At 39.2% G+C, this 19,694-nt stretch overlaps 1 protein-coding gene across 10 annotated transcripts in view; it reads left to right on the forward strand.

The window, feature by feature from the left end:
* Window positions 1–19,694, forward strand: part of Csrnp3 (cysteine and serine rich nuclear protein 3) — a 193,847-nt gene that overhangs the window by 102,154 nt on the left and 71,999 nt on the right. For 9 of the 10 annotated variants that reach the window (XM_021232903.2, XM_040745482.1, XM_040745480.1 and 6 more), the window contains one exon: window positions 3,734–3,907. In XM_021232903.2, coding sequence (XP_021088562.1) covers window positions 3,734–3,907 — 174 coding nt within the window. Of the gene's footprint in view, window positions 1–3,733; window positions 3,908–19,694 lie in introns of those variants that run through there. The other variant, XM_040745484.1, reaches the window with a different exon arrangement.

Genomic DNA, 19,694 nt, shown 5'->3' on the forward strand with positions numbered 1-19,694 from the left:
TCCTTCCCTCCCTCTCCCTCCCTCCCTCCCTCTCTCTCTCTCTCTCTCTCTCTCTCTCTCTCTCTCTCTCTCTCTCATTTTGTATTTTGAGACAGGGTTTTTCTATATACCCCTGGCTGCCCTGGAGCTAGTGCTGTAGACCAGGCTGGCCTCAAACTTACAGATATCCACCTGCCTCTGCCTCCCGGCTGCTGGGATTAAAGGCGTGTCCTCCCACCATCAGTCGGCTGATGGTACTCTACTACATCTTTGAACATCAATAAGGAAAACAAGGATCCTCCCCTTCTCTCTGTCCTCCAAGGCTACGACACTAAGTAACAAATGCAGAAACACACAAATACCTGGTGTGCATTTAGAAAGTAGTAAATGCTGTAGAAAAAGATGAAAAAGTTGTTAAGAGGACAACTACACCAAAAAGCTTAGTAGACAGAGAAATACTAGGTTTAAGGCACTCAAACATCCTTAGAACTGACATGTCAGCCAAGCAGGGGCCCCAGATAAATGGCAAAACTGGTCAAGTTAGGAGGTTGAGTTCTTACTGGCCCTGGGGGGTTTGAACTTGTAAGATGATCTGATCTGAAGTCACCTTGTGTTTTAAACCACAGACTGGTGTGACAGTTTTTGTATTTTTGATTTCTCATTCTGCCAGTGACTAGGAAAACCTATCAAAAGCAAAGAACAGTGAATGGGAGAGGAGAATGATGGGACGCTTGTTGTAGTCCAAGTGTGGTGATGGTGGCTGGGACTGGCATGTTTCCATAACTTAACAATGATAGCTGAGAAAAGACAGAAACTCTATAGGGCCTTAGTTTTCCACTTTCTTACATTCAGAATAAGTCAGTGCCTACCCAACTTTTCTTTGACCTCTCATTCGGTACAACCTATTTGAAATGTTCATATTTTTCTGTTGTTAACTACCCAGTTAGTGTCTTCTCTGTTACGTAAAAAGCAGAATATGTGCTGTGGGGAGCAGTGATAGGTGTAGGCTGGACATTCATCGTCTTCACTTGGATCTCTATCTGTGCAGCCATGTGTTGCTGTGAGATGGGCCACCTGGCAGATAACAACCTGGAAGGTCACACATACTAGTAATATCATCTCCCTAAATCCCTGTGCTCTCTCCTCTCCTAGTAGGATGAGGCAGATGACAGAGGAGGTGACCGTATCTCCCTTTGCCACTCCATTAAGTATGATTAAGTGTGTTAGAGCTCATACAATGGAAAGGAGTGGACCATCTGTCCTTCATATTTCATTATTGTATTTGCTATGCCCATCTAGTGAGATAAGACAGACGTCTTGCTTCACCGTTGCATAAGCAAGCCAGTTTCACAGGTTTGTATAATGGGTATGCTGCTCCACCAAGCGGCCTGCTGCCCGTGTCCGCTGGCTGTGTTTTGTTCAGTTCAGGCCCTTTCAGTTCTCACGATCTAGATGGAAATTGCATCCAGCCTTTAAGTACCATCACCGCAGTTCTGGTCTGAAATGAACTAACAAAGAAAGGTAAAAATTTCAATTTTCATCTCATCAACAAATCCTGCTTGAAGGATTCAAAGAGGGAGACAGGAGCACCCAGGGCCAACCTAGGCGATGCTTGGGCCTGGCTCCCCGTTGATAGATTTCTTGTTCCTCATCTGTAAGCAATCCATCCTGCATAAGGAAGCTGGGGGTTTGGGGGGTGAAACCAAACAGCAGTGCTCGAACGGCCTCCATTGCAATGTCTTGTTACAGAAATGTGTGTCTTGACCGGAGGTTTGCATCTTCCATTATTCTGTGTCCTGCAGTCTCTCCCTCATGAATTACCTTGCATCTTGCTTGAAGTGAAACCATTTTAAAATTTATGTCCTGTCCTACTTTTATTTTAAGATCCTCCTTAAAATAGCTTTCCCCCCCCTCTTTGCTGGCTCAGAGATGCATGAACATTTTATGTCTTTCACAACCTTTGAGATGAAGAAAATAATAGGCTAATCTGAATAGTGGTAAAATGAGTGTAGAATAGAGATTTTTATTCTCAGGAGAATGGACAATGATATATATTCCCGTGGCTATTGGTCATCTCCGTAGTTAATTCAATCAGGCAGAGGCTGAACATTTGGTAAAACTCTGTTACATAATTTTGGGGTGTTTTGCTATTTGATGGAGTCTCTCTGAGTGGCCCCATGCTCTGTGACGCCACTTGCTTTTAACTCTTTTTTTAAAAAAAAATCTATCTCTCCATTCAGTGAGTTAAACATAAATATATCAGCTACTCAACACCTGTCTAAAAGGACTGAATTGAAATTAAGAACAAAGACATGATACATCTAACATCATCATGTCTGACTATTAAACGTCACACCAGAGGTGACCCAACAATTGACTGGAAATTGAGCACTGAGCTGTGTCCAACACATTCACAAAGAGTAAAACCCAAGGAAGAAGATGCTGGAACACAAACTGACAATCAGGCAAGAGTCCCCTGTTTGAGAATGTTTCAGAGATAGCTGTTTGGTGCTTCACAGAAGACTAATCTCTTGCTCTTTCTGAGTTGGTAGATCTGGCTTGGAAATGGAAAAGACGAATCACTAAGCATCTCTTTCCCGGGTTACAATGCTGCTACTGATTCAGGCGGTGCTCTTTGAGAACTCCCAAATCAGTCTGTGTGTGGAGAGCAGGTTCCGCCCAGGGGATCTGAGCAGGCTGCTTGCTCTGTGATCTGTGCAGGCAAGGGTTGGATTTTTAGAGATTTCTGAGAGCAGTTCTGGGATCATGTAACAGTGGTTTTTAAACTTGTTCCCTCTTGATCTACTTGACTGACAGCTGTGTGTGGCAGGGAGAATTTACATGAGAGTTCAAATGTCTAGAACCAACTTGCAGTATTGTGGGCTAAGTTAACTAAATATCTTCTCAAAGGGAGATTATACTGAAATACCTGGGCTAATTTATTTATTAAAATATCATTACATTGAGATGAAAGTTGGTATCATTTAGGTGGTTGTCAAAGTAAAACAGGAATGATGAGGGCTAAGCAGGCATCGGGGAAGAGAAAATTCATTCATGGAAAACAAATGGCTTAGAAGGAAACATGTTCACTGGTCACTCCCTGGTTGAACTCAGTTAGCACAAGGCCCAGCCTCACAGCCTCAGGAAATTTCTCGAAAGGTTGCAGCAGCTTCAACAACCAGGTAGCCTGGGGACAAAGTTCATCTTGTAGCAGCATTAAAATGGAAACCACCTAAAAATTCAGAACTGATTTCATATGCTTCATTATGCTTTGCTAACTAGGTTCCCTGAATTTGAAATTTTCTAAATATAAAAATTTTACATCCTACTTTCAGAGTTTCTTCTAGATGAATTTTGTACAGCACAGTAATCACTTCAGACTTTGGGGGCATTGCCTTGTGTTTTTTGTTTGTTTGTTTGTTTGTTTTAAAAGCAGAATTTCATACACTCAAATGGTTTTTCTTATTTCGCCAACAAAAAGACTAACTAACGGTACTGCATTAAGCTGAAGTATTTCTTAAAGACATTCGGAAACCATGAAAGTGCTGGGCTAACTGAAGTGTCAAGGACGCCCATTAATATTCAACCTGTTTTTGTTAAGTTCAAATAGAAAAATAAGCCTGGTTTGTGATACTTTGAAGAGACAGCTCCCACTCAGCCCATGTATCAAAGCCAAATGAAAATGGCAGGAGACATTGGCTACACAGGTTTCAGCAGTCAGATGTCAATGCTTGGTTGCTCATTCCTGCTCCAGGTACATGCGACGACGAGGCTGCAGCTATGAGTGGAATTTTAAAGAGGAAGTTTGAAGATGTTGACGCCTCCTCACCCTGCTCCTCTGTCCGGGAGTCAGATGATGAAGTCTCCAGCAGTGAGAGCGCTGACAGCGGGGATAGTGTCAATCCATCCACCTCTAATCACTTCACCCGTGAGTACCGGAACCAATCAGGAGCCGACTGTCAGGTTCTGGTGAGGGTGGGGTGGGGGGAAACCATTGTGTAGTTCTGGTCATTTTTATTTTTACCTTTATGGCTAGATGTGTGTTTTTAAATTTTTATAATCGGTGAAATAGATCAAGCAAAAACAAGATAGTTCTGAGACATGTTGGTAGGTTCCGTTACGTAAGTAGAATTGGCCATGTTTTATTTGGTCCTTTTAGCCCATTGAGTTGACAAAAGTAGGCGTTTTCTTCCTCCAACTCTTCAAGGAAGCACGCGGTACACCTGGCACAGATGAGAAATACGGAGTAAGGAATAAACTAAAGTTAGGAAAACACCACATCTTCCCATCACTGAGACAATCTGGGAGAAAATGAAAGGCCACATTTTGCGTCTGCTAACGGAAAGTGTTGGCAGTGTTAAGAAACAGTGTGATCGGCCACACACTGAAGTGTGAATGCCTCCAAAGTTCTCCTCAGCTGCAGCCCCTTCCCAGGTATTTCTTCCCTCTTCCCCGGGAGTTACAAAGCCCACCAAGGTGAAAATAAGAATGTATGCCCTGTCTTCCATTCCCTTCTCTGTCGCCCTGTCCCATTAGCCATTCCTGCGAGGTACAGTAATGTGAGGCTCATGGAAGGGGTGGGGAAAATTGTTCAGGCCTTGCAACCTAAGCACAAGAGACTGGCATAGAATGGCTACATGCTTCTAAAACAAGGAGATCTTAGTGTCACAATATCATGATAGATACAGCTGGGCTTTTGTAGAATTATTAGTTGAGATTATAATATAATCACATCATTCCCCCTTCCCGTCCCTCCCTCCCATGAACGTCTCCTTGCTCTCTTTCAAATGCATGGCCTCCTGTTTTGTGAGGCTGCACTTTTTGATTATTGTGTTCATTTATTGTTGGCTTCGTGCATGGTGAGGGAGCACAGCGTATGATGAAGCAGAGGTCAGAGAACAGCTGTGGGAGTTGTTCTCACCTTCTGCCATGTGGGTTCCCGGGACCAAATTCATTTCCCCAAATTCATTGTCACCCTGCACCTTTACCCACTAAGTCATCTTGCTAGCCTCGTTTGTTCTGTTAGCTGATTTTATTAATATATGAATCTCAAACATCTCCTTGTTTTTGGAACTATGAAAACCTCCTTTAGGAAAGAAAAATAACAAATGATTCAAACTTTGAAAACAAGATAATGAAGAACTCAATAAACGTGGAGCCTGAGGCGCATATACTATAATCAGTGGTTTTCCTTTGAGCGAAATGAAGATTTACGATTGTTGCAGTGGAAAAGTGACAAAATAGGAGGACAGTGTTACTGTGATGTGTACCATAACTTAGCACAATTTGTACCTATCATGATGTTATGTGGTGAGCTTGTGCTTGATTAGAAAGATGTACTTTGACCTTTTTGGTTTTATACTATGATGAGGGCAACATCATCAGCATCAAGCAGCACAAGGAGGTGAGTTGCATGAAGGGACTCTGTAAAATGTCAGTAGCATGCACATGCTGCATCAGGGATTCTGAAATGACCTAAGTTACTAGAAACATGGTGACTGTCCTAGTGATGGGGGCTAAGAGAGCCTAAGATTGTGAATTACAAAAGATTTAATAAAGATGCATACTATATCTTCGTATATAAGATATGTAAAGTCATATGTGCCCTCTGGATTGACTAATAATATCAGAGTTCAAATCCAGAAAAAGTCTCAAGTAGGTCCTTTTAGGAGGTGAAATGAGCCAGGAGGTGATAACACACACCTGTAATCCCAGCACTAGGGAGGCAGAGGCAGGAGGATCTCTGAGTTGGAGGCTAGCCTTATTTACAGAGTGAATCAAAGGAAACCAACGCTATACAGAGAAAAACCTGTCTCAAAAAACAAACTAAAGAAAAAGAGGTGAAATTCTACATATATAAGATATTTTTAAAAAAGAAAGCATGAACCAGACCAATGACTTATTGTAACAAACACAAGTAAAAAGAAGACCTAAAGTTGAAAGTCCATTCTAGATATCAAATTATCATTCACAACAATATAGTTGGGTATCTTTTTCCTATGATGCTTTACCTAGGAAAGTATAGAAAATCCTGGCTTTGTATATGCAAGAAATTAATGTAAAGAAAGTAAGTGTTATCAAATGCAAAATGGGAGGATTTTCATAAACATTCATATAATTAGCTATTTTTAAAATGAAGCAATTTAAACTCTCTTCTCATGGCATGATAAAGTACATTCCATAGTGATTAAATTAAAAGACAATGAAATAATGAATTTGGCAGGATTGCTGTATGCTTTGAAGAAATAGGAAAAAATTCACATCGGAACACATTTAACATATTTAATGATATTAAAATATCAAACATATATGCTATAAAATATTGAAATAAAAAGAAATAGCTTATATTAGAAGTATGTGTTTAATAAGGTATAAGATTACTCTCTAGCATGTAGAAACATATGTATAAATACATTTTTGAGGCAGATTCTAAAGTGTTCAAGGCTAGCCTACAATTTTGCTAATGTGGCAGAAGAAAATGGCCTTGAACTCCTGAACCTCTTCCCTTTTCTTTCCAAGTGCCATAATTACAGGCCTGTGTCTCCATACCCTGTCTATGCTATGCTAGGGATTGAACCCAGAGCTTTGTGTATGCTAAGCAAGAACTCTACCAACTATGACACACCCCCTGCCCTCACAAGAGATGCAAGCTAAGGCATGCCTCAGGGATAATTCAGAGTAGAAAATACAATCATATCATACAATAAAGCATTTAGCAGTCGTAGTAATAAAAACTTAGATTAAAATAATACTTATATTTTATTCATATGAAATCATAAAGATTTCACAATAGAAAATGCTAACACCAAAACGCTGACAGAGGCCACTGTGTACGTTCTAGGTGTTCTAGGTGTACATGTTGCTGTTAATGACTGAAATTCAGTATAAGGCCCATTCAAATATTCCTGACTGTATTCAGAGAACATATGTGAAGGGAGAAACATCAAAAGCAACAGAAAATTATGTAAGTAAAAATGTTGGTGGTTATTTGTAGCAAGAGAAAACAGGGGTGGGAAGGATGGCCACGTGTTCAAGAGTGGGAAAACGATTCATTGTATCACAGGAACCCATTAACGAAATTGTTTTCATGGTAGTTAGGAAAGGTTCAGGCTAGGTGAAATGTTTATGAGACAATGTGAAGAAAGGCGGAAGTCAGGCTCTTCTTCCTACTGACAGGGGAAACCTATGCACGCTCAGAAGCAAAGACTGATTCCATGACTCGAAAACTGGCAAACAGTTTGTTTAGCTGAAAGATTAGATTGATGGATAGGTTTTTGTATCCACTAATTTTTATTTCTGTTAGTGTTATATTGCCTTCTCGAGAGAGATTTTTCAAACTTGTGCTGCAAAAAATGATCGATGTATGCAGAACAAAGGGAAGAAATTGCATGAGGAACTCTCTCTCCCTCCCTCTCTCTCTCTGTCTCTCTGTCTCTCTGTCTCTCTGTCTCTCTGTCTCTCTCTCTCTCTCTCTCTCTCTCTCTCTCTCTCTCTCTCTCTCTGTGTGTGTGTGTTGTCTTTTTGCCCAGTTCTTACATCTTAGACCCAGGGACTCATACCTGTGCAGCAAGCATGTTAGCTACTGATCCAGATCCCCATTTTGCCATCAGAGAACATACTCTATGATACCTAAGATGTCCCTGAAAATGTTTGAGCTCATCGTGTATTATTGGCTCTTAGGAAGAAGGGAGTGTCCCAGCTAGTTTACCAAAATGGCATTATAACTGTGTGCTAAATAGAATCTAGCAGCTTCTGATTATTTTTGCTAAGATATTTTTCATTGTGTATGTGTGTGTGCGCACGCGCACGCGTGCCTGTGTGTGTTTGTGTGTGTGTGTACACCACTCATGTTCAAGTGCCTGGGAAGCCAGATAAGGTCTCTGATCACCTGAAGGTGGTTGTGAACTGCCCCAGGTGGGTGTTGTGAACCATCAGTGGGCCCTCTGGAGGAGTTGCCGATTCCCTTAAGTACCAAGCCGTTATTCATTCCAGCCCTAGAAATTCTAAGTTTTAAAGGCAAAGCAGTTACTAATTTGATTACAGTGCTCTTTCCCCATAGCAGTCTGTTTTGCTCCCTGCCTTCATATTATGGGGGAGAGGGGTGGAGGAGATGAGCTGTGAGAACAGAATCAAATGACAAAGCTTCTACCCAAAATACAATAGATAAGAGCATTTCAACCAACGTGAGGACGGTAGTTACCGTTTTTTGATTCCTTCATTTTAAATGGATTTTGATGTTGGGTGTAGTGGCATACACTTTTTATCCAAGTAGTTGGCTGGATCCTGGTGACTTTTAAGCCAGATCGGCCTATATAATGAGTTCCAGGCCAGGCAGAGCTACAGAGTCTCAAAAATAAAAACATAATAGTAATTAAATGTATTTGCTACTCCAGAAATTAGTATGTAGCATTTTAGAAAATATTTTCTTTACTATCTCAACTAGAAGAGAAAAAGTTTATTAGCAATATCTTCTTGATGGGAATCTATGATTATAATCTTATAATCCTTTGGAGATATACTAATGAATCCTGTTCCCCTAACTTGCTTTTCCACCATCAAAAATGAAGACTGCATCCTGTCTTGAAATAAAGAGGAAATTTTTAAGACTGTTAAACCTGTGCAGCAATATGAAACAGTTTGGATTCACACTGAGATTTTGAGAATGTGGTTACCCTTATTTAAATCTCAGCCATCATAGCTTTATCCTTCCATTTTAAACGAGGGGGTGTACTCTGTGCTGTATAATCACTAGCACATTCTACACTAGGGCATTTTGTTGTTTTCACAAATATAGAAATTAATAAGGTTGGTTAGTACATGCCAGCCGCTGTGGTAGTGCAGAATGTCATACTATTCTAAGCCTCCTGTTAAGGCATTCCATTTGTAGCATACCACATTATGATAATAACAGCTTCAAAATGTAAATTAGGAAGAATGTGATGGCTTTTTCCTTGAACTTCTAAATTTTGCTAGGCAACTAGCACACTTACCAGCGATCAACCAAGGTCGTAGTCAGTACTCTCCTCGGAATAGAAGCAGCAGATTCCACAGGATGGAGGAACACTTTGTTTCACCAAATCCCTGTGGCTCTTTAGCCAGGCATTCTGTCAAAAGAAGAGCTTCAGGGAAAAGACAGGGATGGTTTTTTTTCCTGCCCTCTGAAGGTTCTTGGCACTTTGCATAATCAACGAGAAGCTGTGTGATGAAACATGGTCCCTAAAGGAACACCTTATTTCTCCTGCAGCCGGTTCCAACAAATAAATGCATACTACACTGGATGCAAATTGTGAAGAGGTCAAGAATGTCTGGCTGTGCTGCAATGAACACAGGAGCAGATAGTGGCTGCCTTTGCAAGTCACAGAAGGATTCCACATCGCTGAGTTCTTTTAACATATAAAAATGGTTGTGCAATTAGGAGTTATTATAGCCATTACAAAAGTAGAAATTAATCATCACAGATGTGTTTATGCTTTTCCCCAGAGCTGAGAATTTGTCTTTCTCCTTCCTTCCTTCCCTCTTCCCTTGGCCCACCTTTTGCTTTGAACCCATGGTGCATAGACAAGTGAGTCAGAGATTTCCTCCAGTTCTCCTCTCCCTTGCTCTCCATTTCATAATAGGGTTTAATTTGGACAATCAGTAAAAGTGAATTTCAATGTGAAGCTTTCCTGGAAGTACAACCGGGGCATCTCTGCCATTTTATCTTTATTAAGCAGTTAAAATACACTAAAGACTTGGATTCGACTTCAAAGGCTATAATATAATTTATGTCACAGACTCTGAGCTAGAAGCCACATGCAAGGGATGACTCCAAACACTGACTGTTACTGGAGAAAATAGCACAGATACTCCACATTGTGGTATTATTTTGAAAGCTCATTTTGCAAAGGTAGTTGTAGAAGTCCATCCCTTGATTTCATGTTTTTTTTTTATAGCTGGAGGAGCATTTAGGGTATGTGGAAGCCTGAGCAGGAGAAGAGACTCAGTGATACTGAAAAACTCTTTTCTACTATATGATACTGACCCTAAAAACAAGATTCCAAGTTAGTCCTACACTTAACAAAATAACAAAATATAAGCAGTACAAAGCCACCCCTGAAATGCAACTGTCATGTTAAGAGATCCATCCTCATTTTGGAAAAATGACCAATTGACATTAGCTTGTGAGAATAGGTGTGAGGCCAGCGGTAGAGCACCACTGGCATCATGAAGATCACTGCCAGGCCACTGTACATATCTGGATAAAATCACCGCCAGCTCACTGTACACATCTGGATGTCAGAGACACATAGCTGAGTCATTAGATGTTTGGCCTAATTGTCAGAAAGAAAATGATTGAAGCGTAGGGATAGTGATGAGAGGAGGAAGGTAGCATGAACAAACAGTTATTTAGAAAATATTAACTTGAGTATTCTGTAAGGGTTATTGATTGATGCAGGGGAACTGGTATTACATGCCTTCACCCAAGAGGCTGAGGAAATCAATAATGTGTTAGCAACAGCGGTCTACGCTACATCCTCCAGCAACTTAGATCATATCCAGGTTGTAATGCACGTTGTGTTGTCTTGCAAACCGTAGCTATTTAAGTCCTCTGTATGGTAAAAGGGTCATAAAATATTTCTCTACCAAGTCTCACCCCGGGTGTCTTTTTTTTTTACCTCTTCCTTGGAACATACTGGCATTCTACTAACATTTCAATGCGCTAGCAATGGCACTGCCTCTCCCTTCTTAGACTTTGTGTTGACCACCAGGCAGTGACGATGTCTGTAACATGCAATGGTTTGCTGATGGCTTGCTCTCCTCTACCGTGAACCCTTTACTTCTGTCCAATGTGTGACCACACCCCCCCAGCCCTCCATTTAGTTCCTGGGGAACTCCTCTAAAAGCCTCTGAAATATAAAATTCCTGTATTCCAGCTTTAGACTGTAGCCCCCTTTCCTCAGCTTGCCTGTGTTCCCTTGGTTTCCATAGTGCGTTGCACCCATCACTGTATCTCTTTTAGTTCTGGCAGTTAACACCAGGGCCTCACACCCTCCATCAAGGAAGGATGTAAACCACTAAGCTGTGACCCAGTTCCCCTGCACCTAGTCATCGGTCCATGCTTTGTCACTCGGTCCTTCACCTCAGTCCACTATTTCATTATCTCTCGTCACATGGCCTTCAGCCCATCCCAGTTTTTCTTTTGGAACACCTGAAACCTTTTAACCCTTTTGAGAAAATTAAATACATGATGTTTTCCAAAATCAGTTTCTCATTAGTGCATTGCAACCATGTTTCATAGGTGTCTAGAGTCAGTTTTCTTTCTTAAATCAGTGTTTATAATTCTCCCATTTCCTCCTCCCTCCACTTTCCCCTCATACATAGCATCTCACCTTGCCTCCTCCTCTTCCTGCAACCTTCCCTCTTATCTGCCTTCAACTGTGTGCCTTTACATTAGTAAGCAGGATCCTTCCCATGAGTTTCTAAGAATGGATGCATGCTCAGGCAAAGCAGGAACGAGGTCCCTGTGTGACTCCATCCAGCAAACACTTGAATATTTGTTTAATGTGATGAGTATATGAACAACCGATTGGGCTTTAGCTATCTGACATTCACTTCTGTGCTAGCAGTATGTAGAACCGTAAAAGCAAGTAAGACACGCAATCTGCTTTGCAAAGGAATTCACAGTCCAATGTCACTAGAACATCTTTCCAGCACTTAATGTGTTCTGTTTTTTACATCATTGCTATTGGTGAAAATGCCTAATCTTTTCTGGATATTTAAAGAAATTTACTATTCATTTTTTTTTCCTATTTTGTTTGGTTCTGATTAAACTCATGTTAAATACCTGATAAATAGCATCCTATCTTGTACGACTTGTGTTTTCCAGTAGAATTAAATCATATAAAGAATGATGCATTTATTTAGGACCTAATCGTGGCATAGACACTGGTGAGAATGCATATGAATTCACATGTTATTAGTAATTTATGACTTGATGGATGTCATTGCAAAGTATCAAGATCCTAGCTTATCAGCTATCCTATTCAAATATGCATGTAGTGGTGAACTGTGCTTCAAAAAAGCTTCCAAGGTAATTATGTATTCTCAGCATGTACCTTCCTGGGTTCGTTCGCTTATATATAGCTTTCCCAGGCAGAAGCATCGCTGCTTAATTGGAGGCTGTGCAGCTGTTTATGCAGTAGCTGTATAACACACTTGAGGGAATGCAAGTTGCTTTCACCTTCACCATCTTTTCAATCAGCTGGGGAAAAGGCATTACAAAGTCAGATGACTAACATCATATAAATACAGTTAATTTAGTTTTCATTCGGTTCATTTGAAATTCAGGATGGGGACCAAACATTTAGCCTCAATAAATAGTGACATTAGCTTTAGCTTTTTATCTCAGGATGCTGAGATTTATTTGAAAAGGGGAAAAAAAAGAAATATGTTCCTTTTTTCATGTATAAGTTGTTTTTTTCCCCCACAGTTATGTTCTGTATTAATGTATTTCAGATTCACCCGTTTATATCTCTTGGTGTCCTACCTTGCAAGTGTACGTAACTGTCACCTCCTGTGCCTTCCTACCCAAACCTTCCAGATTCTCTCATCTCCCTCAAGTGTGCAAGCTGCCTATCTTCCCCTAGTAAGAATCTTTCAAACGCTGCAGGCTCCATGACACTCAATAGCACTTTATAAACCCACCCACACTCTACTCTTGCCTTCTCGTCACCCCCAAACTCCAGCCACGCTAATCTTGAACCACTTTTTTAAGCAGAAAGAACTTTGTTTTTTGAACTCTGATCTTTTTAAAAATATGTTTTTATAAAAACATATTTTTATTTTATTTTCAAGATTTTTGTGAAATTAGGGAATTTAAAATTTTATCTGTATTTTTATTTATGTTTTTTATTGATTTTAAACAAATTTTATATGGTATTTTATTTCATATTTGAGCTTCAGTGTCAGTCCATCTGAAGGCTACAAATCTACAGCTCTTGGAAAAGAGGTAAAAAGTGATGGGTATCTTTCAGGAAATCCAGCAAAAGATGAAATGGTACTGAAAAATAGAAACATCAATAGTGTATGTTTATTACACTGTTCTCTACATTTTGTATGACTTAACATTCTATAACACATAAACTATATATGTGGGCACATCTTGTTCTTAAGTTCCTGTGGAAGAATGAGGGTTTTAAAAGGGCCAAGTACAATTTTTTTTAAAAGACTAAAAGGAGAGGCTATATTTTCCATAACTGATCTTGACAATTAAAATATAAAAAAGAGTTTAAAATGCTGGATTAGCCTAAGTCTGTGCGTGGAACAGAGCTTAAAGACAAACTTATTTATTTGTTTATCTATTTATTTTAAATATATTTTTAATTTAAATTAGAAATGAGCTTGCTTCATATGTCAATCCGAGCTCCCTCTCCCTCCCCTCCTCCTCCACCCCTCACCAATCTCCCTAACCCCCACTGTATCCCCCCCTCTGCTCCCCAGGGATGGTAAGGTCCTCCATAGGGGATCTCCAAAATCTGTCATATCATCCAGGGCAGGGCCTAAGTCCTCCCCCATGTATTCAGGCTGAGAGAGCATCCCTCCATGTGGAATGGACCCCCAAAGTCCATTCATACATCAGTGATAAATACCAATCTACTACCCGAGGCTCCATAGATTGCCAAGGCCTCCTCACTGACACCCACTTTCGGGGGGTCTGGATCAGTCCCATTCTGGCCTCTCAGCCATCAGTCTGGGGTCCATGGGCTCCCCTTGTTCAGGTCAGCCTTTTCTGTGGGTTTCACCACAAACCCATATTTAAATGACAGCTTTCATATGTGACTGAAGAGACACTACAGATGAATTGGGAAAGAAGTAACTACAACAATGCATGATTTTTTAATGAAAAGATAAAATTAGATCTGTACTTCATTTCCATATAGGAAAATAAGGTCTCACTATAGTGAAGAACTGAATGTATAAGTTAAAAAACGTTAAGTTTTGAAAAAAAAGAACATTTTTATAGTTAAAAGTTAAAAGTATGAAAGAACATGTTTTATATATGAATACATTAAATACAATTATATAAATACATTGACTTTCAAGAAAGCAAAGAGATGAGCTGTGTATTAGGAGATATTTTCAAGTTACTAAATGGTGAAGAATTGGTATTTGAATGACAAGGGAACATTTTCAGATATAAGGAAAAAACTAATGCTGTAATGGAATATTTGTACAATGCTAATCCAATTTTTAGCAAGTTGTTAGGAAATTAGAGAAATTAAAATTGAGCCAAACACCACTTCTCATATTTATCATTAGTCAGAATTAACCTTTCACAAATTTATACAGTGCCTTCCTCCTCTTGTCCACAGTGATTTTGTCAAATATCCTTATGAAATCCACCCCCAGTCTTAACTGTAGGGATCCTAAACTTGTTACAGCGTCAGACCTTTGTTCCCACAGACATTTATGAAAGTCCCCTGTGGGCATTGCTACCGTGCTTATGAAATACACTTGCCAAATCTACAGTAAGTACACGCAATCTGGCCCTGCCTTCAATGACTTAGAACATTGTTTCTTTGGATTATTATCTTAAAACTAACAGTCTTTTGTTTGAGAACCATTACTTTACTCTGCTACACTATTTTTTTCCCCTAGTATGTCAGTTGATCTTGAAAGAATGGTATTCTGCTATATATTCATCTAATGTAATACCTCTGAAAAGTCCACAACTGAAGACTGTAGTTTTACTTCTTGGTTAGAGTTAAAACCTCAACTTTAGTTTTCTTAAAATTAATTTTGACGATGATTAGATGATTTCACATATTTCTTCATTTACAAGATGTAGGAAAAGATTGATCTGGAAGTTAGTATAAGATTCAGCTAGTCCCCTTTCCTTCCAACTATAGTAAACTGATCATTTCTCATGTCTGAATTATTTGTAGTAAGATACTTGAGGAAAAATTTGTCTGTTCATTATTCATTTCTATGTATCTGTGAGTGTTATTTGCATGTATTGAAGTCCTATTGATCATTTTCTTTTGCTTTCAGATTAGACTCCACTAAAAGTAAGAATTATATAAATGATTATAGTGGATTTTGCTTTAATCTGTCTTCATACAACCAACCATGAACTTCACATGTAGTGCAGTAGGACAACGCAGAAGAGTTTAATGTGGGCCTGGACCCAATAAAGGGGAGCTGGTTGGAACGAGGTGTTGTGACTGTTTGTTAGACTACCACCAACAATGTTTTCATAACTGAATGGAATATTCACCATATACTCAATGATCTCTAAGAACTATCTTTAAGGCTGACTGGAATGCATATTTTCGTGATGGGACATTACCTGACAGCAAAGTAATATGATAATTTAAATTCTCTAGGGAAAGTCACAAAAGAATGAGGAGCTAGAAGGGATGGTTTACCTTTTTTTAAATACAGCTATCTAACATCATGAAATATTGTCTGGAAAACTAAATAGGTGTTTGTGGTCTAGGTCAGAAGTAGTGCTTGCCTACCAAGTGCAAGGTCCTGATTCTGTAACTAGCACTAAGTAGGCGTGTTCCCATGGAAATAGATGTGTTTATGTGCTAATTGTGGCTTAATATTTCTCAATTAAGCTTGTCAACCCAATATATAGGCATTTGATTAGCATATTTTGAGAGATTTAAGGGTCATAATGTATCCTCTATCACACGACTGAAAATCCTACCATTAATACGATCCACTTGGGATGATCCTGTATATGACGACTGTTAAAAACTTATGCATAAATGTTAAAGTATTTAATAGTTCAAAGTCTAGTGTTCTTATTCACATTGCACAAATTCTAATAAAAGATTATCTAGTTAGACACTAGAATTATAACACCTAGGACCCTGGGTTTGCTTATTTGTTAATACTAATAAGGATGGGTGCCTTCATCATAACTAAAATGATTAAGGTAAAATGGCTTAAACTGTACCTATATTCAATAACACCCCTAAAAGTTTGCTGTGGTGATAACGGCATTGATGATAATGTTTATGTCAAGTGGCAACAAGAATTTTGATAGTAGGTAATAATTTAAAATATCCTAAAAAGAGTAAAAATTCAGACAAGACACATGATTGTTTTTTTCTGCCTGTTTATTTGTTCTTGTTTTTCTTTTTTGTGGAGTGGGAGAGAAGCCTGAAAAGACCTAGATGAGTAGCTCAAACACAAACACCCTTGAATGCAAACAGATCCTGTTAGAATTAGTTAGGAGGGACAATGTGGAATAAACCACAGCAGCGACAGAAGCATGTACCTCCAGAGTTCGCTCTCTCCATTCTTGCTGGCTTTAGCCTTTTTTAAAAATCGTTGTTTTGTACAATAATCACAGTAATAAAAACTGCCATATACTGAGCCCTTAACCAACATTAATGGGAGGGACTGCACAGACATTGTATGTGTGTCATTTTAACACTCCTGTGGGACATATTAAGACAGGTAAGCATCTTCACAGAGTTCCAAAGCCAGTGAGCAATTTGTCTGGCTTTTCATCCTGCATGCATCTGACTGGGTCCTGCTTTTAATATTCTTACATTGCTCCCTGTGATGATGACTGAAAATAGCTGTATTACTCATTCTTATTCTAACATTTACGCTCCAAACTTCAGAAACACCTCATGGTGTTTTATACCCAAGGCACAAAATATAGTGTAGTCTACTATTAATAAAGCAGCCCACAGATCCCATTCTCAATGAGACATCCAACAAGTATTACAGGGACTGCATTCAAATGGAATGTTCTGTATTTGCTTATTGGGTGTTTTAGCATAAATCTTTTGGTGTCAGACTCCTGAATGTTTATATTCTGATGCTACATCTCATAGAACTTAGATCTTTGACTTCTTGGATCATCCTGAAGCTGAGACGCTTTTTTTTTTTAAAGCAGTATTTTCAACTCCTTAGAATAAAAGAAATGAAGGAAAAAGAGTTGCAGATACTGGAGTAACTGACTGAGCAGGGAAGCCTGGGTATTGTGAAACCTCCTAGCTTGTTTCCTTGTAAGAAGTGCTTCAGGGATGCTTGAAGCAAGGGTGTTTTAGCAGCTGCCTCACTCTTGATTGACTGCATGAGGCTTCAAAAATACCAATGCGTTCATTAGCATCAGGCACTCTCAGGATCTTGGGTAGACTGGCTTAAGAGAAACCTGTGAGGGCTCTAAGAGAGCTCTCCAAGGCAAGATTTATGGGAGACAGCCACAGCGAGTGTTTGCTTGGTGTCATTTAGACTCATTGCCCTGACCTCTCGACACATCTGAGTATCAATAAGATATGACTTTTCAGAAGATACCAGGACAGAGAAGTAAGCGTTGGCACAGATTATTTGTAGACTTTCTCCCCCCCACCCCCACCCCGCCCCTATAACACTTACCCAGTGTGGTTTGCTAGAAGAAATCGATGTCCAGAAAATCAAAGATGAAAGAAGGGAGAGAGAAGATGATATAGTTGACTGGACCAAAAAAAAAATAATGTGTACTTAAAATACTGGAAATAGGAGATTGGGAAAGGACAAGGGACGACAAGAAAAGTGACGGAGCATGCTTGGCTTTGGTACAGCACACACTGTACAGGAGAGGGCAAGTGGTAGATGAGAATGTAATTGTAAAGCCAACTGCTACTGTTCAGCATCTCTCAAAGCTTCCAGTGTGGAGAAAATCTCTTCATTTCAACTCACAATCAGGATGGTTTTTATCTTATAATGATAAAAATGGTAATGTTTTACAAAATATTACCTTTATCTTTTACGTGCATTAATATGCTTAATTACTACTCCTATGACACTCAGTTTTCAGATGGCAAAACTGGGATTTCAAGAAATTTGGTTATTAGTGCTTTCTTGGGTCCTGTTGTTAGTGAATTGTTAGTGAATTAGGCAGGTTGAGGTCTTAGCCGGCTCCACTTTAGCATTTGCACTTTTCATATTCAAAATAGCTGATCAGTGAACCCTTTATTTGTTTTCTGATATGCAATTTCTAGCCTAGGTATCATTTTAACAATTGTAGAATTCTATGTAGGCATGACTTAATTTTTAAATACAAAATAAAATAATTATTAAATTATATAAATTAAGAGAGTCATCATTACTCAGATTTTATTTCTTTTGACAAGAAAATAAAAACACACACTTCAACAAATGTGCTCTTACCTTCAATTTGTTTTATAGATTTATTTTTGTTTTGTTTTGTTTTTTGAGACAGGGTTTCTCTGTGTGGCTTTGGAGCCTGTCCTGTAACTTTGTAGTCCAGGCTGGACTGGAACTCCAAGAGATAGATCCCCCAGCTTCTGCCTTCCAAGTGCTAGGATTGAAGGCGTGTACCACCACCACCCTGAAAGATTTACTTTTCTATAAAGATTTATCATTATTTAGTAGAGGTGTAATACATAAATCCACAATAGAATACTTGCCACCATCGTAAATACCTTTTACCACACTGAGCAGCCTTCTTTAAGACTTTATTCTTGGTAAACTAGTTCCCCATAGTTTTCCAAACTATGCTTTGAGTAGAATAGCAAGAAATTTACATTGTAGCTCTTAAACAGCAGAACCGTGGACATGTGAACAGAGCCTTTGTGGCTTGGATGGGTTCTCCCTGTCCCTGCCTCTGCCCCCAAGCCTGTAAGTAGAACATCTGGTTAGAGCTTATTGTGCAAATGGGGGGATGGGGACCTTTGAAAGAGCAGGGCCTTCTAGGAGGAAGTTAAGTCAGAGAGACAGGCTCTTGAAGGACAAGTAGGAACCCATGATTCTAATCTCCTCTTCTTTTCCCTCTACCTTTCCTTTCTTTTTGGTGGACATGAGATGAACAGCGAGTTCCTCCATGTCTTCCCACCATGAAGAACTGTGCAACCACTGACCCAATGCCCAAAGTCACAGTGTCATAAGACTGGTGAGACAAACCTTTGCAACTATGAGACAGAACATTTTCCCATAGTACATTGATTATTTCAAGCATTATGTTATAGTAACCCAAAGTATACTAACAAAACTTCTGTAAGGGCATGATGCCATTTTATCAGAGGCTTAAGGACATTTGAATTTAAGCATTTTTTTTGTTTTTGTTTTCGTTTTTCGAGACAGGGTTTCTCTGTATTGTTTTGGAGGCTGTCCCGGAACTCGCTCTGTAGACCAGGCTGGCCTTGAACTCACAGAGATCCGCCTGCCTCTGCCTCCCAAGTGCTGGGGTTAAAGGCGTGTGCCACCAACGCCCGGCTGAATTTAAGCATTTTATAACTATCAAGTCAATCAATTTCTAAAAATATTACCTAAATATCTCAAATAGCTTTTTTTACTTGCCTATATGTTTCTTTGTTTTTTATACTTTCAGTCATTCTGCTCAAACATGCCATTAATATACTCTGTCTGTTGATCAGGAGTATAACAGATGGAATTGTGCTGGCTTACACATGCCATCGTTTTATGTTCAAGGATATTGTGAGTTGGTTATTAAACATAACCATATCAACATTAAATTGACATGTTAACAAAATTACCTTAAAGTAATAATAAACATTTAAAATATGCCATTTTGTAATTATCTCTACTGCATTTTGCTGTGACATCTATCAGGCTCTCTTTTGGGCCACCAACCAGCTTCCAAACTTAATATTAGTTATATTAGTTAATACTAGTTATGAATGAGCATCCTTAGCTTATATTTACCCTATTAGTTCTTACAACTTAAATTTGCCTGTTTCCTTTTATCT

The sequence above is a fragment of the Mesocricetus auratus genome, unplaced genomic scaffold (assembly GCF_017639785.1).
Source record: "Mesocricetus auratus isolate SY011 unplaced genomic scaffold, BCM_Maur_2.0 Super-Scaffold_100004, whole genome shotgun sequence".
NCBI classification, from domain to species: Eukaryota; Metazoa; Chordata; class Mammalia; order Rodentia; family Cricetidae; genus Mesocricetus; species Mesocricetus auratus.